At 40.7% G+C, this 23,993-nt stretch overlaps 1 protein-coding gene across 1 annotated transcript in view; it reads right to left on the bottom strand.

Moving 5' to 3' along the window:
* Positions 1–14,559, bottom strand: part of Usp38 (ubiquitin specific peptidase 38) — a 33,564-nt gene extending 19,005 nt beyond the window's left edge. Inside the window, exons 1-4 of the mRNA XM_048447537.3 lie at positions 13,416–14,559; positions 11,900–12,035; positions 5,925–6,054; positions 3,399–3,500 (exon numbers count right to left, since the gene is read on the bottom strand). Coding sequence (XP_048303494.2) covers positions 3,399–3,500; positions 5,925–6,054; positions 11,900–12,035; positions 13,416–14,097 — 1,050 coding nt within the window. The 5' untranslated portion in view covers positions 14,098–14,559. The remainder of the gene's footprint in view (positions 1–3,398; positions 3,501–5,924; positions 6,055–11,899; positions 12,036–13,415) is intronic.
* Between the last annotated feature and the right edge of the window lie 9,434 nt (positions 14,560–23,993).

Genomic DNA, 23,993 nt, shown 5'->3' with positions numbered 1-23,993 from the left:
CAGATGCCCTGGAACTGGAGTTAGAGTTTTATCATGACTTTGTGCTGAGCTCTGATTACGACTTTCCTTGGGTACATGTGGCTGCACACAGCTTGAACATGCCTGCTACCAGCTTCTAGTGAGTTTGTTCTTTTTCTATCATGTTTACATCCCCTGCCTCCTTCCTCCCCAACACCCCCAGGATATAACCTAAGGACTCCTGCATCTTTTATTGATATTTATTGAGCTCTACATTTTTTCTGCTCCCTTCCCTGCCTTTCCCTCCTCTTCACTCCTCCTCCTCTTCACTCCTCCCCCAAGGTCCCCATGCTCCCAATTTACTCAGGAGATCTTGTCCTTTTATACTTCCCACATAGATTGTATCTATGTAAGTCTCTCTTAGTGTCTGCACTGTGGTCTAAGTTCTCTGGGATTGTCGTTTGTAAGCTGGCTTTCTTTGCTTTATGTTTAAAAACCACCTACGAGTGAGTACATGTGATAACTGTCTTACTGTGTCTGGGTTACCTCACTCAAAATAATGTTTTCTAGCTCCACCCATTTTCCTGCAAAATTCAAGATGTCATTATTTTTTTCTGCTGTGTAGTACTCCACTGTGTAAATGTACCACATTTTTCTTATCCATTCTTTGATTGAGGGACATTTAGTTTGTTTCCAGGTTCTGGCTATGACAAACAAAGCTGCTATGAACATAACTGAGCACATGTCCTTGTGACACGATTGAGCATCCTAAAAGTGCTCAATCAAAGGTATACCACATACACCTAAAAGTGGTATTGCTGGGTCTTGAGGAAGGTTGTTTCCTAATTTTCTGAGAAATTGCCACACTGACATCCAAAGGGGCTGTACCAGCTTGCATTCCCACCAGCAGTGCAGGATTATTCCCTTTCCCCGACAACCTCTCCAGCATAAGTTGTCATCAGTGTTTTTGATCTTGGCCATTCTTACAGATGTAAGATGGAATCTCAGAGCTGTTTTGATTTGCATTTCTCTGATGACAAGGGCATTTCCTAGGGACTCCTGCATCTTAAAGGAGTGCTCTATCACTGAGAATATCCCTAGCCCTCATCTCTGCATTTTTAAACACATCTCAGTGATAAGTCTGTAAAAATATGTTACTTTCTTGCAAAATTAGTCTGAAATCCAAAATTACTTTAAAGTGTTTCTTTACAGGTAAAGGGAGAAAGATGAAAGCAAAGAATTTTAAAAATGAATTTCATAGTTTCAATTCTTCCAAAGTTCTTCTAGTACAGATTTGGTCTTTAAAACTAGGTTACAGTTTTGTGTCCTATAACCTCCAAAATGGTCACTCTTGTCACTAGCGCGGAAATAAGACACAGTCCTTCACACCTACACAGACTGCTACACAAGCAGGCTGCTGCCTTCTATTTCATTGTATGTGTATGAATGCTTTGCCTGCATGTATGTACATATGTGTACACACCCTGGAGATCAGAGTCCCTGGAATAGGAGTTCTAGATGTTTGTGAGTCATTATGTGGGTGCTAGGAACTAAACCTGGGTTGCTCAACAAGTGTTCTTAACCACTTAGCCATCTCTCTAGCCCCCGTAAAGTTAGATTTTTTTTGAACATGTGAAATTAAATGCCTCTAAAAATTATTGTAACACTCATTAAACATAATTGCTACTTGAGGAATACATATGACATGTTTAATTACTAACTACATTTTTTTGTTTCTCTATTTTAACTATGTATCACAGATCGGTTTAAAATGAATTTTTCTTTTTAAAAAAAGTATATGGAAGCAGCTTAGCCTCTAACAATACACATCAGAACTTCTTGGTTTACGCTTGGATTTCTAAACACAAAATGTAATAAATGACTGATGATGCTCATCCCAGGCTACTGCTCATATTCACACATGCACAAAATCCTTCACTGAATCATGTGGACTCACTGCTAATTTAACTACCACACACTTCTTACTGGATCGCCAAGCTGTTTGTAGTTGAACTCTGTAGAGTACTTACACAGTATTAAGTTTTGATTTTCAGGTTTTACTAAGTCATCAAAAATTTTCAATTTCAAATATAGATACTTCTTAAATAGGATGATTTAAAACTACTTTTAATTCAAAAGCTAAAATTTCAAAGTAAAAAATTTGTTATTTTAACTCACTTTTTTCAGAAATGGGAGAGGAAAAAAAATACAAAAGGTAAGAAAGTACTTTTTTTTTTTTAAACAAATTGCAAGGAAAAGAAAAGGGCTGAGTGGTGGTGGCACACCGCCTCTAAATCCCACCACTAGGGAGGCAGAGGCAGGTGGATCTTTGTGAGTTTGAACCAGGACAGCCAGGGTTGTTAAACAGAGAAACTATGTCTCAAAACAACAACAATAATAAAAAAAAGTAGGTTTATAGCAGGGCCTAAGTGATTAACTAGAGATTAAGGAATGGCGTCAATGTAGAAGGCAATGTGCAATAGTTCATTTCCCAGAACTTCAAAAAGAACCCTTTTCTCAGAGGGCCTGCACATGACAATGCCAGAAGACAGGAACAAATGTTTTCTTTGCTGAAGCATTTTGTTTATATGCCTAGTAAATTAGCTCAAAATTGAGATTCATCTGATAAACAAAGAATCTTATGGTTTCACCATCAATGTCACCACAATGAGAACAGAAACTACAGAAAGCACTCATCCACAATATCAAGTGACATGACTACTGCCACAGTTTCCCTAAAACAAAGCTTGTGGGCTTCCCCCAAAGGAAGAGGCCCTGGGCAGCCTGTGTGAGCCAGAGGTGCTGTGGTTCCTTAGCTGAGCACAGCCAGGAGGAATGAAGTCTGCATTTCTGCATGTCTTCTCTGACTTGTCAGGGTGCATTAGGGTCTCTAAGGTGGTGCATGCTGCTTTTGAGTTTGTACTCTTGTAAAACACGAGCAGATCTTGGAGAATGCAGATAACCACGGGAAAGTCTCCTGAAGCGGACAGATCCCCAAAACATGTTGTCACTCCTCATCTGCAGTAACGGACAGCTGCAATCAGATCAAAACCAGGAAGCAGATGCTTTCGGGTGGCAGGCAGAACTGTGACTACTGTAAAGACGGCATTAGTGGACTGAGGACTCAACTCTCTCCATGCTCTCCTGTGCCATCGCCAGTATTGACGCCACACTGATCCTGCAGTTGGTGTGTAAAGGCCCCCTGCATCGATAGCTCCCTGTGCAGCAGCAACTTCCAGTTGCGGGTGATGGCTCTGGGTGGGGCAGTTTTGGTGAAGCACAAAACTTTGTGAAAATATACTCTTTGCCAGAATATTCTACAAACTCAATTTGTTAAGAATTTATAGTTACATGAAATACTATAAAGCTAACCTACAGCCTTTCCATTATAATGTGAGCTCTACTTTGACAAGTATTTAGAGAGCTTGTATCATACTTACCAAATGGAATGCCTCTGGAGAATGCTGAAAACTAAGCAGCATATGAGAGAGAACTGCAAGAGCACCAGGTCTCACAAGAGGAAACCAAAGTCGATTAAAAACCTGCAGAATGAGAGAGTATTCTCAGAGTTCACAGGAAAAGCACTAGCCTTCCCACGCTGATAGCCCTGTGTGTGACACCAGCTTTCCCTATGCTGACAGTCCTGTGTGCCACACTAGCCTTTCCCAAGCTGACAGTCATGTATGTGAGTCTCCCTCTTCCTTGAAAGCCCTATCCTAACACATTACTAGACTTTGCGGGAGAGAAAGGAAGTATAATAGGACTGAAGTCAAAGAGAATGTAACAATCTAAACAATTCTCAAAACTCCCCATTAAGTGAAAATATGTCCAAATATGTAAATAAGCATATTTACTATTGAGTCACTATTCATTCAGTTTACTCCATCAATAGTTACTGAACAGCTATGTTGTTTGGCACTGTTCCAGGCACTGTAGGTCATATATGACTTATGGTTAGAGGACATTTACTAGATAACAAAAAGTAATAAGCACCAAAACATGCTAAAAATACGAAGTAGAACACAGTGACCAGCAAACATTGGGTAGCAAAGGAGTTTGTCACTTTATAGAGGCTGTTAAAAATGCCCCAGGAAAAAGGCAACATCTGAGTGTAAACTGAAGGGACATCAGCTTCACAGACACTTAGGACAAGAACATTAAAAACAGGGCAGACAGTACTGCAAAGGCCCTAGGTTCTCCAGATTGGTGTGCCAGGCCACAAAGGACAGTGTCACTGGAAGTGAGAAATGGGATAAAAAAGGTCAGCAAACGGAGCTCTTGTGCAACATTTATAAGGAACCAAAAGCAGGAGCAAGGAAGTTACTGAAATCAGTGCTACAAGAGATGATGGCAACTTTGGACCAATGTAGCACAGTGATGTAATTGGCTAAAATTGGTAGTAGGGTTCTAGGTTATTATTTAAAGGCAGTTAGAATTTGTAGGACAGTGGTTGAGTCAATAAAGAGAGGTAAGGGTTGCATCAAAGACTAGGGCCTAAGGGAGGGGAAGCTATTTGAGATCTATGAAGAGGCAGAGGACCAGTTTGGGAGGAAAAAAAAAAAATCACAGACTGTGGATAAGGTAAGTTTAATATTTCTGAGTATAGACAGATAAGCTACTCACTTCTTGAGTTAGTTAATACCTATGTCTTTGGAATATAGTTTAGCTTTCTCTTGCAGCAATAAAAAACTTTATGGGGAAAAAAAAAACCAACCTAACTTCAAAACACCTCCTCCCCCCAAAAAAGAGAAAAGAAGAAAATAAAAAGAAAGATCTGAGTTTAGATAACTGATAAATGTGTGGTGGTTTGAATGAGAATGGCCCCAAAGGCTTAGTCGCCAGGGAGTGAAACTGCTTGAGAAGGATCAGAAGGATTACGAAGTGTGGCCTTGCTGGAGGAAGAATGTTACTGGGGGTGGGCTCTGAGGTTTCAAAGCCCATGCCAAGCCCAGTGTTTCTCCCTTTCTCCTCTCACTCTCAGCCTGCAGATCAGGATACTAAGTTCTCAGCTACTGCTCCAGAGCCATGCTTGTTTGCTTCCCACCACGATGACCATGAACTAACCCTCTGAAACTATAAGCAAGCCTCACTTAAGTGCTTTCATTTATGTGAGTTTTTCTTGGTTATGGTGTCTCTTCATAGCAACAAAACAGTAGCTAAGACAAAATGGATATGGAATTCAAGGGCAAACAATGAAATTAAATATAAATTTGTCAGTCATAAAGTTGAACACCTTATTTAAAGCCACAGAGCATCCATGATTACTGCATGGTGCAGAACACTTAAGCATGACTTAAGAGAGAAAGTGGGCCAAAGAAATTTAGAAGGAGACTGATACCCCAGCAAAAGGCAAGAGACAGAGAGCACAGTGTCCTGGGAATTAAGTAAAGAAAGTGTTTTAATGAGGGAGTGATTTGGCTCAGGATGTGGATTGGGTGGAAGTTGCCTATCTTTGATCCTAAGCACTGTGGAAAAACCAAAACCTCAAACAAAAAATGTGGTGATCAGTTGTGTCCTGGGTTTAGCAGGACATGAAGTAGAATCTTAGATCAGAAGGCAGTTAGGTGGAGCACAGTGCTAGAAGTTTGATGATTTGGATTTGGAGAAGACTCATGGGAGCCGAGCATGGTGCTAAATTCCTATAACCTTTCTATGTGTGTGGCTAAAGCAGGAGGATTGTGAGTTAGATGTCAGTCTGACCTCTGGAGTGAGACAGTCTCAGAAAAGCAGAAGATAAAACAAACACCATTAGCAACAACAAACAACAACCCTGAAAAACAAACAAAAAAGAGCTAGTAGGTAGATTGTTTTCACATTAAAAATTTGAACACAGCAAACTAATTTCAATTGACTATTCCCTACATGGCATTGGCTTTTGACCCCTAAACCCTATTTAAAACAAAACCCAAACTAGGAACACACTCAGAAGTCTATGCATTCCGATGGGCTGATCCACTTCGACTTACCAGTTCTATTTTCAGCAAAGTAACGTCTATCAAAATAGTAAACTTCTGAACAGCTGCCAGTCCTTTCAGGAGAGCAATTACCCATGTATCCACATGCTGAGCCAACGGCCAAGATAGCCAGTCAATCATTCTAAAAAGTGAAGGAAGACATAATTATCAGTATTTAAAATATTTTCAACATCATTCAGGAATAGCAAGAGTTACAACAGATACCCATTCACTTTGTAACTCAAACTGTGGCCTGTCTTCAAGCACTTTCCAGTCTTGTAAGCTGACAGTTTCTTTACTCAATGTAGTCCCATGAAAGACTTTATGATAAATGACCATTTTTCATATTCATTCATATTCATTCAAATTCATGTCAAATTTCAAATGGATGCTATATACAAATATATATATATATCACTTGTTCAATAGTAACTGTTGTAAGAGGAGTTTAAAATCAGACATCTGAACTAAGATGTATGAATATCAACTAAGATTTTGCTTCTTGCTAAGTAGTGGAATGTGAAACATACCATTAAAGAGCCTACATTCTGAATCCTGGTGCAAGTGTCTCTACCACTTTCAAAATCCTACACACAATGACAACAAGGGAGAACTTCCAACCATAAAAAAACACTGTGTAAATATTCTAATGACCTGATTTTCTATTATTGTGTATTTCCTTATATCAAGTCAGTTCAACAGGAAAAAGACGAAGTAATATGGATTTTTTTCCTAAAGCTTGATATACAGCACACTAAAGACTAGTTCAACTCTTTGGAAAGCACCCAGGCTATGCAACTGATGTAACTGATGAAGTAATCTATTTAGATGGATTAGATACTAATAGAGTAAAGAAAAAAAAAACTTTACAGGTTTCTAGAGTCAGAGAAACTGGTTTAAAAATCTCAATTCACAATTTGTTAGTTGGCAGAATCTAAACACCTTATTTTCTCTTCCTTGATTTCTTATCTCTAGGTTATAAATATGCTTATTTACAGGGTTGTTCTGAAGATTAAATGAATGAATAACACTGGAGACACTCATCATGAATGTAAACTCTCCATCAAATACTAACCCAGGGAGCAATTAGCATCTTTTTAAAAAGTTTATTTATTACTGTTGGTGAGTGTGGTATTATGTGTATGACTATGCATGCCTTGACAGACATGAGGAGGTCAAAGCATGGTTTCTGAGGAATGAACTGAGGTTGTCAGACTTGTGCAGCAAGTACGCTTATCCCACTGAGTCATCCTGTCAGTCCAGCAATAAACACCTGGACTGGACAAAATGTCAACCATAAATACTGAGGATATAGACTGTGATCAAAAGAATACTACCATGTTAAAAGCACTGACATGGGCATTATATAACTATCTTAAGACCAGAATATCATCAGTCTTTCTCTTTTGGCTTTCAAGACAGGGTCTTACAATGATGCCCAGGCTGGTCTTAAACTTGTGGAAATCCTCTTGTCTTAGGCTCCCAAGTGAAAGGTTTATAGTAGTGCACAACAATGTTGTTTTGTTTTTCAGATGTAAATGCTATAAAAAGTATGACGTGTGGATCCCAAATACAATGCATACTAACTGCCTGTTACACGGGAGCCCTCCATTCCTCACATACATTTTCTTTCTTTTCTTCTTTTTCTGGCTTCTTACAACAATAACTGCCACAAGTCATTGAAGTAGTTGCTAACAGTTACTCTTTATCATCTACCTACTGCAGGGTTGCTTTTTACAAAAATCTGTAGTCATTATACAAAGAATAAGAAAGAGGTATATGTGCATTTCTGTCAAGTATATTCAGGCTCGGGGAGGGTACATGGTTGGGCTGGTAGTGTGCTTGTTGGTCTACCATGCACAAAGCCTTGGGTTTGATCATCAGCACTTCATAAATCAGATATGGTGGCACGTATCTATAAATCCCAGCACTTCAGGAGGATCAGAAATTCAAGCTGATCTTTAGTCATCACTATCAGTCCGGGAAGGGATGGGGTGCAGAAAAAGTAAAACCAAGTTGGGTGTGGTGGCACACACCTTTACTTCTAGCACTTGGGAGGTAGAGGCAGGCAGAGCTCTGTAAGTTAGAGGTCAGAAAACGATATATACCAAGACTCATCTTAAAAAAAAAAAAAGCAAAATAAAAAAATAAGACCTATAGGAGTCTACTCATGCTGGAAACAAGCCATAGTGGTCGAGCGCTTGCCTAGTATGTGCAAGACCTTGGACTTTATCTATAGTATTGGAGCCCTCACTCCCAAATGTATAATGTATCTCCAGCATTGTTTATGACATGGCAAAATTGCAAAAGCCATAAATGGCCACCCACAAGGTAAAAAACAAAATCATCATAAATACAATAAATAATAAATATAAATAAATTGTAGTACTGACAATGTAGAATACTGTGGAAGAAATTTTAGTACTAAGGAAGTTCTGCATAAAGCTATCCATAGCAATCTAAAATGGAAAGCTATGAGCAGGGCATGGTGGCTCATCTGTAATCTCAGCACTTAAGAGCCTAAGGCAGAAAGATTGCCATAAATTTGAGGACAGCCTGGACCATAGAGTGAGTAAGCCTCGGCTAGACCAGGGTCTCAACCTGTTCCCCTCACCCCCCAAATAAAATATCTGAGATATTGTTAAATAATGCTAGTAAGTTAAAAACAACGAGTTATTTTTGTGTAAGTGGAAATAGGCACATGAAAATAAGGTAGGGTGCACACCCGTCTTTGGCTCTGTGGATGGCGGCACTGCCAGTGCAGAACATGTGCACAGGAGACCAGAACCCTCATCTCAGCCTAAGGAGAGGACTGACTGGAAGGGGAAGGAGTAATATCCACTTGATAGTAGCTCTTTATTATTGTTAATCACTTACTGAATCGGCCTTTTCCTGGAGTCCGAGTTTCTCATAATCATCTTCATTGCCTTTCTCAGGCTCCTGCTGAAATCTAGCCCTGAGTTGAGAAGTGAGCCCTCTGGGAGGCACTAGGTCATGATGAAGGCCCTTCTAACTGGCTGAGTGCTCTGATGAAGATATTAAATGTGAGTGCCCTGCACTTCCCACCATGCAAGAACAAGTGGAAGGATCCATGGTCTAGATCTCAGAATTTCCACCCATCAGGATTGCAAGAAATATATTTCTGTTGTTTATAAATTACCCAGTCTGAGGTATTTTTTTTTAATAGTAGCCTAAATAGATTAAGACAGAAGTCACTCACGGGCCGAGTATTTGAGAGTATTTGAGAGTAGTATACTCTATAGCTAGTAAGGGATAAAAGGCACCGAGAATGCTATGGTCAGATCTGCTTTCTGTCCCTGAACTGGAAGGAAAAGTCTGGAAACCTGTCAACAATCACCAAGCAGTGTTAGCAATGTCTGCACTATGCTCTGGAATATAAAGTGCAATTTTGGGGTTGTATTTTAATTTTAACTGTGGCAGTCCTTTGTATTTCGGCCTCTCTCCTCCAGTGACTGTGTGGTTTCCATCGGGTACTGCAGATTCTACTGTTTATAGTAAGTAAGGGCATCTATTCCTGTAGCTCAGAGAAATACCTGCAGCTTTAAAGCTGTGCCATTAAAACAGGCAATATGATGAAAAGCAATAGAACAGAGTTAATTATAAATTACGGAATATAAAACCAACTTTCACTTTTACAAAGCAGCTTGAGGACTGCATCCAGCTCAGTCTTACTTGGCCCAGCGCTTCATTAACAGGAAATTTTACACAATTTGACCTCAGGCTTCTTTTGAAAATTCTGATGAGGCAAGACCAGATTCAAGTTTCTCTGTATCAACAGACACCTGGAGCTGAAGCCCATCTTTCTCTCTCAGAAGTTGCTCATCATGCACCCCAGTCCCCATTGTTTCACTGACTTCTGGCCTGTTTCACACTTGAATGTTATTCATGTTCTTGAAATATATTTACATTTGACCAACTAGAAGCCTAAGACTACTGTAACAAAACGGGTTTGATTTCCACAAATGGTAGAGACAGAGTTCAAAGGGTTTAGTGATATTAATCAAAGAGAGTAAGAAAAGAATGGAGTTACATTTGCTTCTAGATTTGTGATCTGAGAAATTAGAAGCACAAACTACAGGTTAATTGGTTCCCTGAGTTAAATAGCACAAAGGAGAAGCCAGATGAGTCTGTGTTGTAGAGAGCATGGCACTTTCTGTGTGCTCAACATAAAAAACTTGAGTTCATGTAACTGTAACAGAGACACAGAAACCACTGTAGTCCTCACCTGTTTGAACAGGCTATGATAGGAAAGCTCAAGAAACAAAATTAAGCAGCTAAGAAACAGAAGGCTAAAGCTCAATTAGAGAACAACACTGCCACTGACACAGGCACTCAAGAGCTGGAACAAGCTCTACAGATGGGAACCACGTCACAGAGAAGAATGAGCAGGTTTGAGACAAGGCAGGCACTTCCTGACCTATGACAGGTGCTGGAGACTTTTGTAAATGGGAAACACTGTAAGGAGTAAAGCCTTAAATACAACAGACCAAACACCCTGACTTAGCAGCACCGTCCAATGCAGTGTACTGGGTGCTGACCCTGCTTGAGTGGCGGACTCGAGCTGTGGCTCGCTTTGTCTATTAGCAGTTCAAAAGAGTATCATACTTTATACTCTAGCCCAGGAAAGAGGAATTCAAAATTCAAAGCATGGCTTCGACTGAATGCTTGTTTTGGCACCATCAGAAAGTTGAGAAATAATAAACTGAGCCAACCTAAGTCAGATACTGTCTGTGCTGGTATGTCCCTCTAATACCCAAGGTCTTGCTTCCTTTTTCTACTTTAGTACACAGTCACCTCAATGAACCCTTCCTTAGCCATTGTACTGAAAACTGCAAAGCCCTTACTTACAGCCTACCTCTTACTGTCTACCTTTCCTGATAAATACTTACTATCATTTAACATACTAAATTATTTACTAAATGTCCAAAGAAAAAATTTAAACCCAAAACAAAATCAACTTAATTATTTAGCAGTAGGGCAAAAAAGCCAGGCCTGTCTAACTTGGGCACCCATTACTACACGTTTTTACATTTTAAAATCAGGATGCAAGCTGGAATCATGAAGTATGACTATATTACTGTTGGTCTGACTATAAAGGAAGCTCATGAAATTTTTACCAATTTTCTCAGGGTATTTTGAGCGCTGCCTGACACCTGTTAAGTGCTTAGGAAGTCACTTTGAACGAATGCCTGAATATAAGCATGAAAGTGCTGCAAAGGGCAAATCAGTTTATATCTCGACATGGGAGACCAGACTGCGGATCATTTAGGATAAGAAGAAAAATGTGTTATCAGAAACACCAACAATCAGACTGCCAACAGCTCCCACGAGCAAACAGTTGAACAAAATGCCCAACAACAATTTGCTATTACTTTAAAAATGTTAAAAGAAAACAGCTATCAAACCAGAATTCTGGATCTGGCCAAGTTTATCCAATTATGAATAAGGGAGAGAAAGCAAAGATAGGGGCTGGAGAGATGGTTCAGTGATTAAGAACACTTGTTGCTTTTGTAGAGGATCCAGGTTCAATTTCTAGCACACACGTACTGGGTTCACAAACATCCATAACCCCAGTTGCAGGAGCTGACCTCCTCGGACACCAAGCATATGGTACACATACATACACGAAGGCAGAACACACACATAAAATAAAATAAATCCAAAGAGGCAAGGGCGGTTGAAGAAGAAAATAAAATCCCTACCTAGGTAAGAGGAATAACAGTAACAACCACCACCCTACACGAAAGTCTACAGGAAATGATAAGGAATAAAGATTCCAGAAAAACCCAACCAAACAATTTCAGATGAGCTATAAAAAGATAAGTCATTCTAGTTAATTTGGAGAAGCTACTAATATATTTCATGATTTCAGTTTTAGAAATTTCCCAAGTTTTCCACTATTCATACAAAAGGGCAGAATACCGTCTCTTCTCGGGTGTTAACATCTGGCATACACAACAAAGTACCTGCAGAGAGCCTGGGTCATACTGGCGTCTTTTACATTCGGGTCGGCGGTCAGGCTCCGGATGAGGACCGTGATCATCTGCAGAGGAATATGCTGCACAAGGCTGGCCAAGGCGACTGAGGGCTCAAAGGATGCATCTAGTTTTAGTTAGAAAGATAGGTAAATATGGCAAACAGGCTCAAAGTGAACTAGTTCAAGGGAAAAAACGACATGCGCACTTGGAGTAAAGGCGCTCTAAGAAGGTGTTGTACTATGCCTCATGGGTAGACTCTGAATTGAAAGTTGATCACAGAAGAGAGAGTTAGGAGTGCACAGCAATAATCACTCACTCGAGAGAGAACAACGAATTACAAAAACTACTGCTAACGTTAATCAATACCATTGTTAATGGTACTTTTTTTGGTTTAGATACTGTTTTGACATGTAGCAATTAGAAAAAAATAATACAACCAGTCACATATCATTCTAATGTCTAGGTCAGAGGTTCTAAAATAATTAAGAAATATTACAGTAGTTATACTACTCTAAGGGAGACTTACAAATCTTGAGTAGAAATTAAGATGAAGGTGCTGACTTTACTTACATAAACGTCAGGATTATGATGATCAGCTTCACTACTACAGCTTAAAGACTTGAAACAGAAACCTAACTACCAGTAAAATTACAGGGAGGGGAAGCTAATGGACCTGGTATATAAAAAATGCACTACATTGTATGAGCTTTTAAAACTCGACTCTCATTTCTGGTTAAGATAAAGAGGGCAGCTTTACAAGTTCAGTTTGACTGACAGATTTTAAAGCCCTTCCAAGGACAGACACATAGAATTCTTAGGTTAAGTTCGATCCTTTGAACGTCCCAGTTTCTGAGGATGCAGCTGGTGATGAAGACAAGACAAGCATCCACCTGGGCGGCCAAACGGCCCGCGTCATACTCCACACCTATTTCCGTGCCACCTGGGTCTCCTGTTACAAACACGGTATGGAGTGAAAACAACAACACTTTAAAAACACTAGACAGTAAGCTGGGACAATCCTATAATGGACTGTGCATGGCCCATGATTTTTTAAAAAATGAGAACACTGAAAAACTACTTCAACAAGATAATAGTTACATACAGTAATAATAACGTGGTAAGCATCATACGAGAGCATTAGTCAGTAATGACTACAAGCTTTCCATAATGGCTGTCGGCCTGGAAGCATTCTGAAACTGGAGCAGAGGCTGCGTAATTAAGTGACTTGTTCAGTGACAAAGGTCTTCGGACTTAGGCTCCTCGACCTTTCAGCTACAACGTACGATTCTGAACAAGGCAGTGGAGTGGAATAAAGTTTTGAATAAGGCGTCTAGATTTGCTCTCCATCAAGAATGCCTCTTCCTGGAGGATTTCCACAAATAAGGAGGTATGCTGGCTGACCCTCTAGTCCCCCAAAAGAGAATGTTTCCGGGCAGAAAGTGAGGTACATTTGAGACACATGCCGAATCTCCAAGGCATATTTTCCTGCAATAATGACCCTTACCTGTGGAAGAGATGCTTGCAAAAACTTCTTGCAGAGAAGGTAGCAGCGTGGAGGGCTCGGCCTTCCAGATATTTTGTAGTAAGTTACTCACTTTCGTCACCTGGGAGACATACTCCCGCAGCTCCTTCTCCTGGGTGGACACACACTGGAAGTGCCCTATCGTTCGAACCAGCTGTTGACAGAAGGTAATGGCCAGTTTCCCTTTGGGGACGCACTGCACGAAATCTGTCAGAAGGTCGCTGAGGCGGGCACAGAGCTGCGGCTCCGGCCTCTCACAGACCAGGCGCAGCACCTCCACCTGAAGCAGGCTGAAGAGGTCCAGCACCGACGGGCAGCTCATGATCAGCTTCAGGCCGTTGTGAATGTAGTCCAGGATGGCTACGTCCTTCCTGTCCAGTGAGTGGTAGCCCTGCTGAAGGAGGCCCAACACGAAGGTCTTGTTGAAGAAGGACTCGAACTCCGGCCGGTGGTACCGCGCGTAGGCCTCCAGCACCTGGTGGCCCACTTGTCGCTGGAAAGGGTCCGGGCCCTCCAGGATGAGACGGGTCGTCAGGTCAAACATGGCCTCGCACTGCGCCCCGTCGAGCCAGTGCTCCGCGGACTCCACCACCTTCCGCACAATCATCCGCTTGAGGGGCAGAGGATGCGAGGAACTCACCAGGCCCTCCAGGATCTTGTCCATCGTCGCCACGCTGCAAGGCCAGGCCCAGGGGATAAGGAGCTGGCGGCGGCAGCCCCGGGGGGCAGCAAAGCGCCGCGGCGGGGAAGAACTCGGAGCCGAGCAGCAGCAGGTCCGGCCACCGCCAGCGCCGCCTCAGCAGCCACATTTATCGACCGCGAGGGCCCATCCGAGCCGGGACGGCAGCGGGCGATTCCGGGGCGCCTGAGGGCTGCCAGTCCCCGCGCTTCGCCTGGGGCGCCGGAGGCCCGCACACCGCAGCCTCGCCGGGCCCGCGGGCGCTCTCAGCATCCGGGCGCAGGGCCCCTCCGGGACCCCGGGCTGAGCCGGACGGTGAGGGGCGCCTCGGCGTCCAGGCTCCCGCCGGTGGGCAGAAGAAAGCCGTCCTGGGCTGAGTCAGGCGGCGCTGTCACCGAGGGCACCGCGAGCAGCCAGGGAGAGGAGCCGGAGGAGGCGAACACCCTTGCCCCGGAAGCAGAAATACCGGCAAACAGGAAGTGAAGATGCGCCCTCGCCCCACCCACTTTCTTCCGGTCTTTTTTCTTCACCTACATTCGACCCTTTCCCTTCTAGCCCCGCCCCTTCCCCGCCTCTCGCCCCCATCTAGCTCCTCCCCTCTCCTCCAGGCCGCGCCCCCTTCCCTGACGCGCAGGCGCCGCGGTGCCGAGTGGGTCACGCGGCCGCTTCTTCGTCACTGGAGGAGTGCGACGTCATAGGCGGGGCCTCGGAAGAGCCGCTCCGGGAGTCCAGGGCGGCTGTCGCTTCTCCAGCTTCCTGTTGCCTTCCTTCGGCTCTGTCAGTGTTGCTTAGGGACCCAGGGACTGCTGAGCACCCCCGGGTGGGGAGTCTGTGTTAGGCCGCTGGCGACTGCCCCGAGAGAAGCGCTTCCCCCCCGGAGCGGTCCGGATGCGCTTTTAAAGGCAAATAACACAGAAAAGCTACGTTCTTGTTTGCAGTTGGCAGGGGGAGTAAAGTAAACAAACAGTTTAACAGAAGCCAAAACTTGTAATTAGCTGGGTCATTTCCCCGATTTTCTAGAACGTAATCGGGTAGACAGGACTTTTCACGGTGGAGGTAGTTTCAGTTTAAGCCAAAGATGGCGCCAAAGACAAGATGGAGGAACCTTTTACCCTATCACAGCCTGAGTCATGATGCTTACGAAAATTTGAGGAAGTCCTGTTTATTTAAAAATCTTTTGTCTGAGAAAGTTTTGGAAACTCGAGAAGAGCATTGGGTGAGGAAGTGAGAAAAGTATGAGAATAAACACACTTTTTCAGAAATCTTAAAAGACCGTGTTGGATCAAGACATGCTTCAGTCCCTAAATGACTGGGTTTTCCCCATGAAACGATTGCTAAAGTAAAAACAGTACTGGTAGCTCATCCATTGATCGATGATTCGAAACAAGGTTGTGGCAAGAATACAGTTTGAGCTTTTGTATCCTGTGCACAGTGTATAAGCTGCGCCCCAAGTGGGCTGGAGGGTAAAGTTGAGAATGGAAGTGTGTATATATGTGCCTGTATAAAAGGGCACTTTTGAAAGTGGACTTGACGGTGCCATAAAGCTTACATTAAAGATCTTTTACAGCAAGGAAGGACAGGTGAGGTCATCATACATGTTCCTTTCAAGTTAAGTCCCAAAGATTTTAAACTCTAGGCGTGGGCATGTGACCAAGTGATAAGAGTACCTGACAAGGTCCTGGATTTGATCCCCTTGTACGGAAACAACCAAAAACTTTAATCATAGGCTTTTAGTTTGGAAAATGTTGCCTAATTATAGCTTCCTTCAGCCTTGTGTAATATAGCTGTGAAATCAGACATGGTTGATTATTTTATAAACCTTTATAGTGTCCAGTAGGAAGAAGAGGTAACTTGTTTCTATTTTACTCTAGTGTTTTTTTAAGTTACAGACATGATCACAGCAATATATTTAACACATCCATTTTCATAATACTAAAGATAGCAGTTGAGAGGTGTTAGGAGCGAATGGAAACTGGAGGTTTGGTTTGTAGGAAGAGATGGGGGGAAAAGATGTTGGATCTAGACCCAGGAATGGTTTTCAAACTCCTTTTTTAAAGTAGAGGATAAAGTGGCAGAGAAAAGTTAGCTTGTTTTTCCTGCTACATTTGAAAACAAATACAGCAAACAAATTCATCGTACATTGGTTGTTGCTTTTGCCCAGACTGCCCTCAGAAAAGCTTAGTTGAGGATTATCTTGACTTCCTGATTCTCTGCCTCCCAACTCTGAAGTGCTGGAGCTGCCTGCCTTTGCCACTATGCACCATTTCATGAAGAACTTCAGCACAGAATTAATTCTACTTCTAGGCATATACCTCGAAGATTAAAAAGCAATGACTAACAACATATCAATGCTCCTGGCATCATTATTTAAAATAGCCAACAGGTGAAAACTATTCGTGAACATATGAGTAGTTAAGTAAAATGTGATACATGCATACAGAGGGACATTAGTTAGAATTAAAAGAATGAAATTTTGGTACATGAATGAACACTAGCCGAACTGAAGAAGCTATTCACAAAGCAATAAATACAGAGTGAGTCCATGTATGTGCAGTAACTAGAATAGTCAATAGAGATAGAAAAATAGAGGGTTCTAGAAGGGTAGGGAAGAGAAATGGGTATTTGTTTAGAGCATGTTCATTTCTGCTTCGATAAACAGTTCTGGAAATGAACAGCAGTGGTAATTAATTATATGACGATGTGAAAATATTTTGCCACTGAACTTAACCCTTAAAAGTTTTATGGCTGGAGATGAGTTAACAGAGTGCTTGCTTGCCTAGTGTGTACTAAGCCCTGGGTCTCAGCACTCGGTAACCTGGGTATGGTGGGACATGCCTATAATACCAACGCTCGGGAGGTAGATGCAGGAGTACCTGGAGTTTGGTGTTATCTTTTTTAATACAGCTCAGTCCAGGCTATATGAAACACTAAAAAGAATATATAAAGAAGCAATCCAACTAAAAGTAACCAAAATATATGAAACATTTAATTGAAAAAGGCATACAGTCAGCAAATAAGTATAGGAAAAGGTATTCAGTATCACTAGCCACAAAAGTAATGCAAATTAAAATTGTGAGGTACCACAACACACTTGTCAGAGCCATGAACTTTAAAATTGTTGACAATTCTGGGAAGGATGCAAAAATTAGGGTTATATTATTGGTGTTAATACAAAATGGTTTAGCCTCTCTGAAAACTTATTTGGCAGTTTCCTTTCTTGTTTTTGAAACAGTGTCTCATTATATAAATACTGGTTTGCTTCAACTTGTAATCTTTCTGCCTCAGCCTCTCAAGTCCTAGAATTATAGGCATACTTCCCACATCTGTCTTCTTTGGCAGCTTCTTAAAGTTAAATGTGGTGGCTGGAGCAATGGCTCAGCAGTTGAGTGCTTACTACCAGCATTTGGATCAAAGTCCGCACATTGGTTGTCTCACAGAAGCCTGTAATTCCATCCAGTTCCAGACAGATCCAATGGCTGTGGCCTCAGTGTGCATCTGCACTGAAGTGCACATACGCATCTCCACCCCCGACGTGCACATACATATACCCGCCTCCACCCCGACGTGCACGTACATATACCCGCCTCCACCCCCGACGTGCACGTACATATACCCGCCTCCACCCCCGACGTGCACGTACATATACCCGCCTCCACCCCGACGTGCACGTACATATACCCGCCTTCACTTCCGGCATGCACATACCACCTCCACTCCCACACAGACATATATGCATAACTTCAAAAAATTCCCAAAATTATGCATGCAATTATCACATGACCATGTTGCTGAACTCCAAGATATTTATTTCAGTGAAATAAGAACTTGTATTGAAATAAAAATAATCATACACAGATGCTTATGGTAGCTTTATGTGTAATAGTAATCTATGGGATGGTTAAATTGGATAAATAAACTGGTTTATTCAAAACATAGACTATCAACAAGAAAAAGCAGCAGACTATTGATAGGTGCACCCACTTGACTGATCTCAAGGGCATTATTCCAAACTAAACAGGCAATCTCCAAGGTCATCCAGTAGATCCTTTTATATAGTACTGTCAAAAGCAATATTTTTAGAGATGAAAGGTGGGTGATTGTTAGGGTTTAGGATGGTAGAGGAGGGTGGGCATGACTAGAGTAGCACACAGTTGACTCTGACAGTCATGACAAGTTGCATCTGACAAGATGCAACTGGTTTCTGCATCATGATAAAATGACATGTAACTATATGTACATACATCATACCCATGTCAATTTCCTGATTTTCATACTGTGCTATATTTAGGTAAAATATGTAATGAAGGCGTAAGTCACAAAACAATCCCACACCAGTTTGGAATTATGATTAATAAAAGGGTTATTTATTTAAATGGAAAAACTTACAGATCACCATCCTAGACAACAGCCCCCTGCACGACCAGAAAAGGAGTCTAGTAGCCAGAAGCGGAGCCAGAAGCAAGAGAGCGAGTACATGGCTACTGCTGCTTTTTAAAGCAAAAGAGACCACGTCCAAGGGGGCTGGTATCTTAAGGGCTATTGACTGAAGGAGTGGAAGGAGCTCCTGCAGCACCTCCCCTTTTTGTTTAAGAGAGTTCTAAACCCAATACAAAACAATATACACTAGGAACAGATATTAAGTATAAGATTAGAATTACAATCAGCATAAACAATATTAAGCAAGGAACACATGCTAAATGTTTTAATAAATGTTCTATCCTATGGAGTCTAGGTCTTGTATAGGAAATGGCTTGGCTAGATCATAAGAGGACAGTAACTATGACTATCTAATCTTCAACCCTATTGAAGGCCTGAGAAGGAAGATAATATTATTTGAGCATACAGGAAGTACAATCAAGTAGCTTCCAAAGCAAGCAAAATATAACAGAGACAATTAGCTTCCTGAACAATCACCCAAAGTCTCATTTTGCAACGTTGAAGCTACCAACTTTGGTTATGGCCTAGCATAATTGACAGACCATTTTCAGAGTCAGGAAAATTTTCAAAACTGTCTTACCCTGTCTTGGCAAGATTTTACAGTCCTGCTTACCCATTTCTGGATATCATGTAACTTGTCAGTGGTTGCAGCATTGTCAGTTCCTTGCCCAAAGGTCAGTTTTGCCAAGAAGAAAACAAGCTCCAAGTGGAGTGTCTTTGGTGCTCAATATTCTCTCGGGAATAGATTGGTGCTGTCAGAAGCAGTCACGTCTCATGTCAGCAGAACCCTCAGTTATTTAAATGCCATGTTCCACAGATCCTTGAAGTGGTTGAAGATTACCTATCTAGACCGAATATAATCTCTATGTATCTAAAGAACCTAATTGATCTAACTGTATATACAGCAAGCATGAACAACTATTGACCTATAATAATCAATACCTATATAACTTAAAGACTAACCCTTCATGTCAGAATATTAAATAACCTGTAAACAAATGTGCAACTAATGAGGACAATGACCTCAAAATGTAAAAATATATAAGTATCTCAGTAGGAGTAATATATAATGCACTATGAAAATACATCCTAAAAGTTGTATCAATATACAAAAATGTCCTAAACAGAAATAATAACATACATATATACAATCTGACAAAATAACTTTATATAGGTGTACAAATAAACAAAAGTAACAGATATAATTTGAACTTGTATCAATATACAAAAGCTATACAAATGTAAATTGTCCATAAATAATTTAAATAATTTATGCCTCTCACAAGTATTCACTCTATTATCCATTATTACTATCCCCCCTTTTATTTAAACAAACATAGTTTTCACCTCAACCTTCTATCTAATACAAGTAATAATCAACAACCCCTAAACAGTGTTCCCAATCCTATGGACAAACTTTTTAGGAATGGGGGCGTCATCTTCTAGAATTGCTTCCCACTCTCATGGGGGTGATGTTCTCTTAATGGGATCCTGCAAAATTAAAGTGATGGTTAAGTTTCAAAATTATGGTCTAGTATAGTTGCAAACAATTTCTGAGCAGTCGATAGATTTTTTTTTTTTTTTAGTCCTGTCCAGAATGTCATGAGAAGGTGCACCATTTCAGCAGCTGGTACCCAAATAAAGAAGCAGTGTTATAGTAGCACTGTCTGCATCTTGATGTCATCTCAACTAGGTAGAGCTGTTGCTGTGGGGCCCCATTTTCTTCCTGGAAACTTCAAAGATTACTGCAGGAAAAGGATCTGTAGGAAAATCAATTGTTCATCATGGAAAACTTAAACATCATTCATATATACGTACATTCAATGAAGAATATGCTATAGACAAAAAAGGCATGGAGAAAGTAAAAATTTTTCCAAAGTGTTTCTTCTGTCCCATACCAGATGGCTCCCAATATGAGACAGAAACTCTGAATGTTCCTTTTAACAACATGTTTGGATTTAGAGAAGTACAGAGCCACTGTCCAACTCCAAAACCAGCTCAATGTGTATATATATATATATATATATATATATATATATATATATATATATGCGCACACGTGTGTGTGTGTGTGTGTGTGTGTGTGTGTGTAAATGTAAGTGTAACCCATACCTGGATTCATAGAATTTTTTGATGATGTGTATTTTCCTACAAAGATAAGAGCAGAATCCTATCCTAACCCTTATGAGCTTTACTTACCACCTGTATGATTGTCACCATTGTGGATGTGGTATCATTTCTCTTTTTCAAGAGGTTTCTTCTTTTCAAAGCGAATCTTTATTAATTTTGATAGTATCCATAATTTTTCTTCTCCTGTGGAAACAAGAGCAAAACCTCTTCCTCAATGTAGTACATCTCCTGATTTCCATTGTGAGATCAACACATCCTTGAAATATACTGGTTGATTCAATTCAGAAGTTTTTTCCATTATCCAATGCCTCTCTGCTGCTGTTGTTCCTTTCTCATTAGTGTTAACAAAATTCAAGGTTAATAAAGCATTTCTATTTCTGGGGGTATTTTCTGTCCCTTTCTGTTTGTTCAGCATATCCTTTATAGTACGATTTGATCTCTCTATAACTGCCTGACCTGTAGGATTATTTGGTATACCTGTAATGTGCTTTACATTATAATAAGCAAAAAAAGCAGTTCATTTTTTAGATACATATGCTGGACCATTGTCTGTTGTAGCAAAAGGAGCAGTGGGCCGCTTCTCACTGTCAGGCTCCCTTTACCCAAAATAATTACACAGAAACTGTATTCATTTAAACACTGCCTGGCCCATTGTCTCCAGCCCCTTATTGACTAATTCTCACAGATTGATTCAATCCATTTATAATAATCTGTATGTCACCACGAGCTCGTGGCTTACCAGGAAAGATTCAGCATGTCTGACCTGGCGGCTTCATGGTGGGCGGCTCTCTGACTCTGCCGTCTTTCTCCCAGCATTCTGTTCTGTCTACTCCATCTATCTAAGGTGCTGTCCTATCAAAATGCCAAGGCAGTTTCTTTATTTGACTAATGAAAGTAACATATAGATAGAAGACCCTCTTACACCAGTCTGCTTTATTTGTGCAGGTATACCCATAATGGCCGTTACTTCCAATAAATGTGTGATCACCAAATCAGCCTTTTCTGAGCTCAGGGCAACTGTCCATTGAAAACCTGAATACATGTCTATGGTGTGGTGTACATATTTTAATTTACCAAATTCTGTGAAGTGGAATACATCCATCTGCCAGATTTCATTCCTTTGAGTACCCTTTGGGTTACTTCCTCCAGGCAACAATGTTTGATTGTAGAAAGAGCAAGTAGGACATCTCTTTATAATCTTCTTAGCTTGTTGCATGTAATAGAAAACTCTTTCTTTAAACCTTTGCTATTGATGTGCTGTTTTTAATGAAATTCTGAAGCCTGCAACATGATTCCAATCAATAATTGATCAATTTGTGCATTAACTTGTGCTAGAGGACCAGACAGATCTGCATGGGATCGGATATGTGTTATGTACATAGGGCAAAGTCTATTCCTGATTATGTCTTCCACCTGGATAAACAATGAAGTCAATTCTATATCATCTGGAATAAATTCAGTGGTTTCAATATGCATGATAACTCTTTCTGCATATTGTGAGTCAGTAACTATATTAAGAAGTTCTTTAAAATCCCTTAGTACCATAAGAATGGCATATAATTCTGCCTTTTGGACAGAATTATAAGGGCCATGTTCCATCTTACTCAGTTCTTCTGATTTGAAACCTGCTTTCCCTGATTTATTTGCATCAGTATTAAATGTATGGGCTCCAATTATTGGTGCTCCACGTACAATTCAAGGAAGAATCCAAGAAGTTTTTCTTATGAGGTGAAGTCTATCACTTTTGGGAGAGTTGCTATTAATTTCCCCCCCAACATTATCAAAAGCTCTATGCCATGGTTCATTGTCTTCCCATAACTTTTTTATTTCATCAGTAGTAAAAGGCACTATAATTTCTGCTGGGTATATACCTGCCAGTTGACAAAGTCTCAGTTTACCTTTTATAATTAATTCAGAGACTTTTTCCACATAAGTTTTTAATTTTTTACTTGGTTTATGTGGTATATATATCCATTCTAAAATAATATCTTCCCTCTGAATTAAAATTCCTGTAGGAGAAATTCTGGAAGGCAATATGACTAGGATGCAACTAAGATTTGGATTCACCCTATCCACATGTGCCTCCTGTAATTTTTCCTCAAACGTTGTCATTTCCTTTTCTGCTTTGGCTGTTAATTCTCTGGGACTATTCAAATCTTTATTACCATCTAAGGTTTTGTTTAAATGAACTATTAGATCAGGTGTTATCCTAGCAGCTGGTCATAGACTGAAAATGTCTCCAAACAGTCTTTGAAAGTCATTAAGAGTCCGTAACAGGTCTCTTTTAATTTGTGCCTTTTGTGTTCTAATTTTCTGTAAACCTATCCAGTAACCTAGGTAATTAACAGAATTTCCTCTTTGTATTTTTTCAGGAGCAATTTGTAATCCCCATTTAGGCAAGACATTCTTTATTTCTCCAAACATCCTTTCTAAAGTATCTATGTTTGAATCAGATAACAAAATGTCATCCATGTAATGGTAAGTTATAGACTTAGGAAATTGCTTACGAATTATTTCCAATGGCTGACTTACAAAATCTTGGCACAATGTAGGACTATTGAGCATCCCCTGTGGGAGGATAGTCCATCAATATCTCCTAGTAGACTGAGAATTATTTTAAGTAGGCACTGTGAAGGAAAATTTTTCTCTATTCTTTTCTTGTAAAGGTATATTGAAAAAACAATCTTTCAAATCAGTAACTATAAGAGGCCATCCTTTTGGTAATAGAGAAGGCAAAGGAATTCCAGATTGTAGAGGACCCATAGGTTGAATTACCTTGTTGATAGCTCTTAGATCTGTTACGATTCTCCATTTACCAGATTTCTTTTTTACAACAAACACAGGAGAATTCCGAGGGCTGGTTTATTCTTTAATATGGTAGCATCTAGTTGCTCACATACCAGCTGTTCCAAAGCCTGTAATTTATCTTCAGCTAGAAGCTACTGCATGATCCATATTGGTTTCTCAGTTAACCATTTTAAAGGTAGGGCTGTTGGTACCTCTAAAAGTTTGCTAGTTGCTGTATGTTTTTGTACAACCTGAATGGCTGGTGACCTTTTTCTATAATACCTCATTATATCCTTCCCAGAATTATGAGTTGTTGGAACTGCAGGAATGTTAATCTGGGTATTCCATTGCTGTAGCAGGTCACAGCCCCATAAATTTATTGCAGCACTGGCTATATATGGCCTTAGTCTTCCTATTTGCCCTTCAGGCCCTATGCATTCAACCCATCTCGTGCTTTGTTTTACACGAGATAGGATTCCAATTCCCAGGAATTGAACATTCAACTCTTGAAGAGGCCAATTTGGATG

The sequence above is a fragment of the Myodes glareolus genome, chromosome 22 (assembly GCF_982192425.1).
Source record: "Myodes glareolus chromosome 22, mMyoGla1.1, whole genome shotgun sequence".
Classification (NCBI taxonomy): Eukaryota; Metazoa; Chordata; class Mammalia; order Rodentia; family Cricetidae; genus Myodes; species Myodes glareolus.
This window is presented reverse-complemented; position numbering and strand designations above follow the sequence as displayed.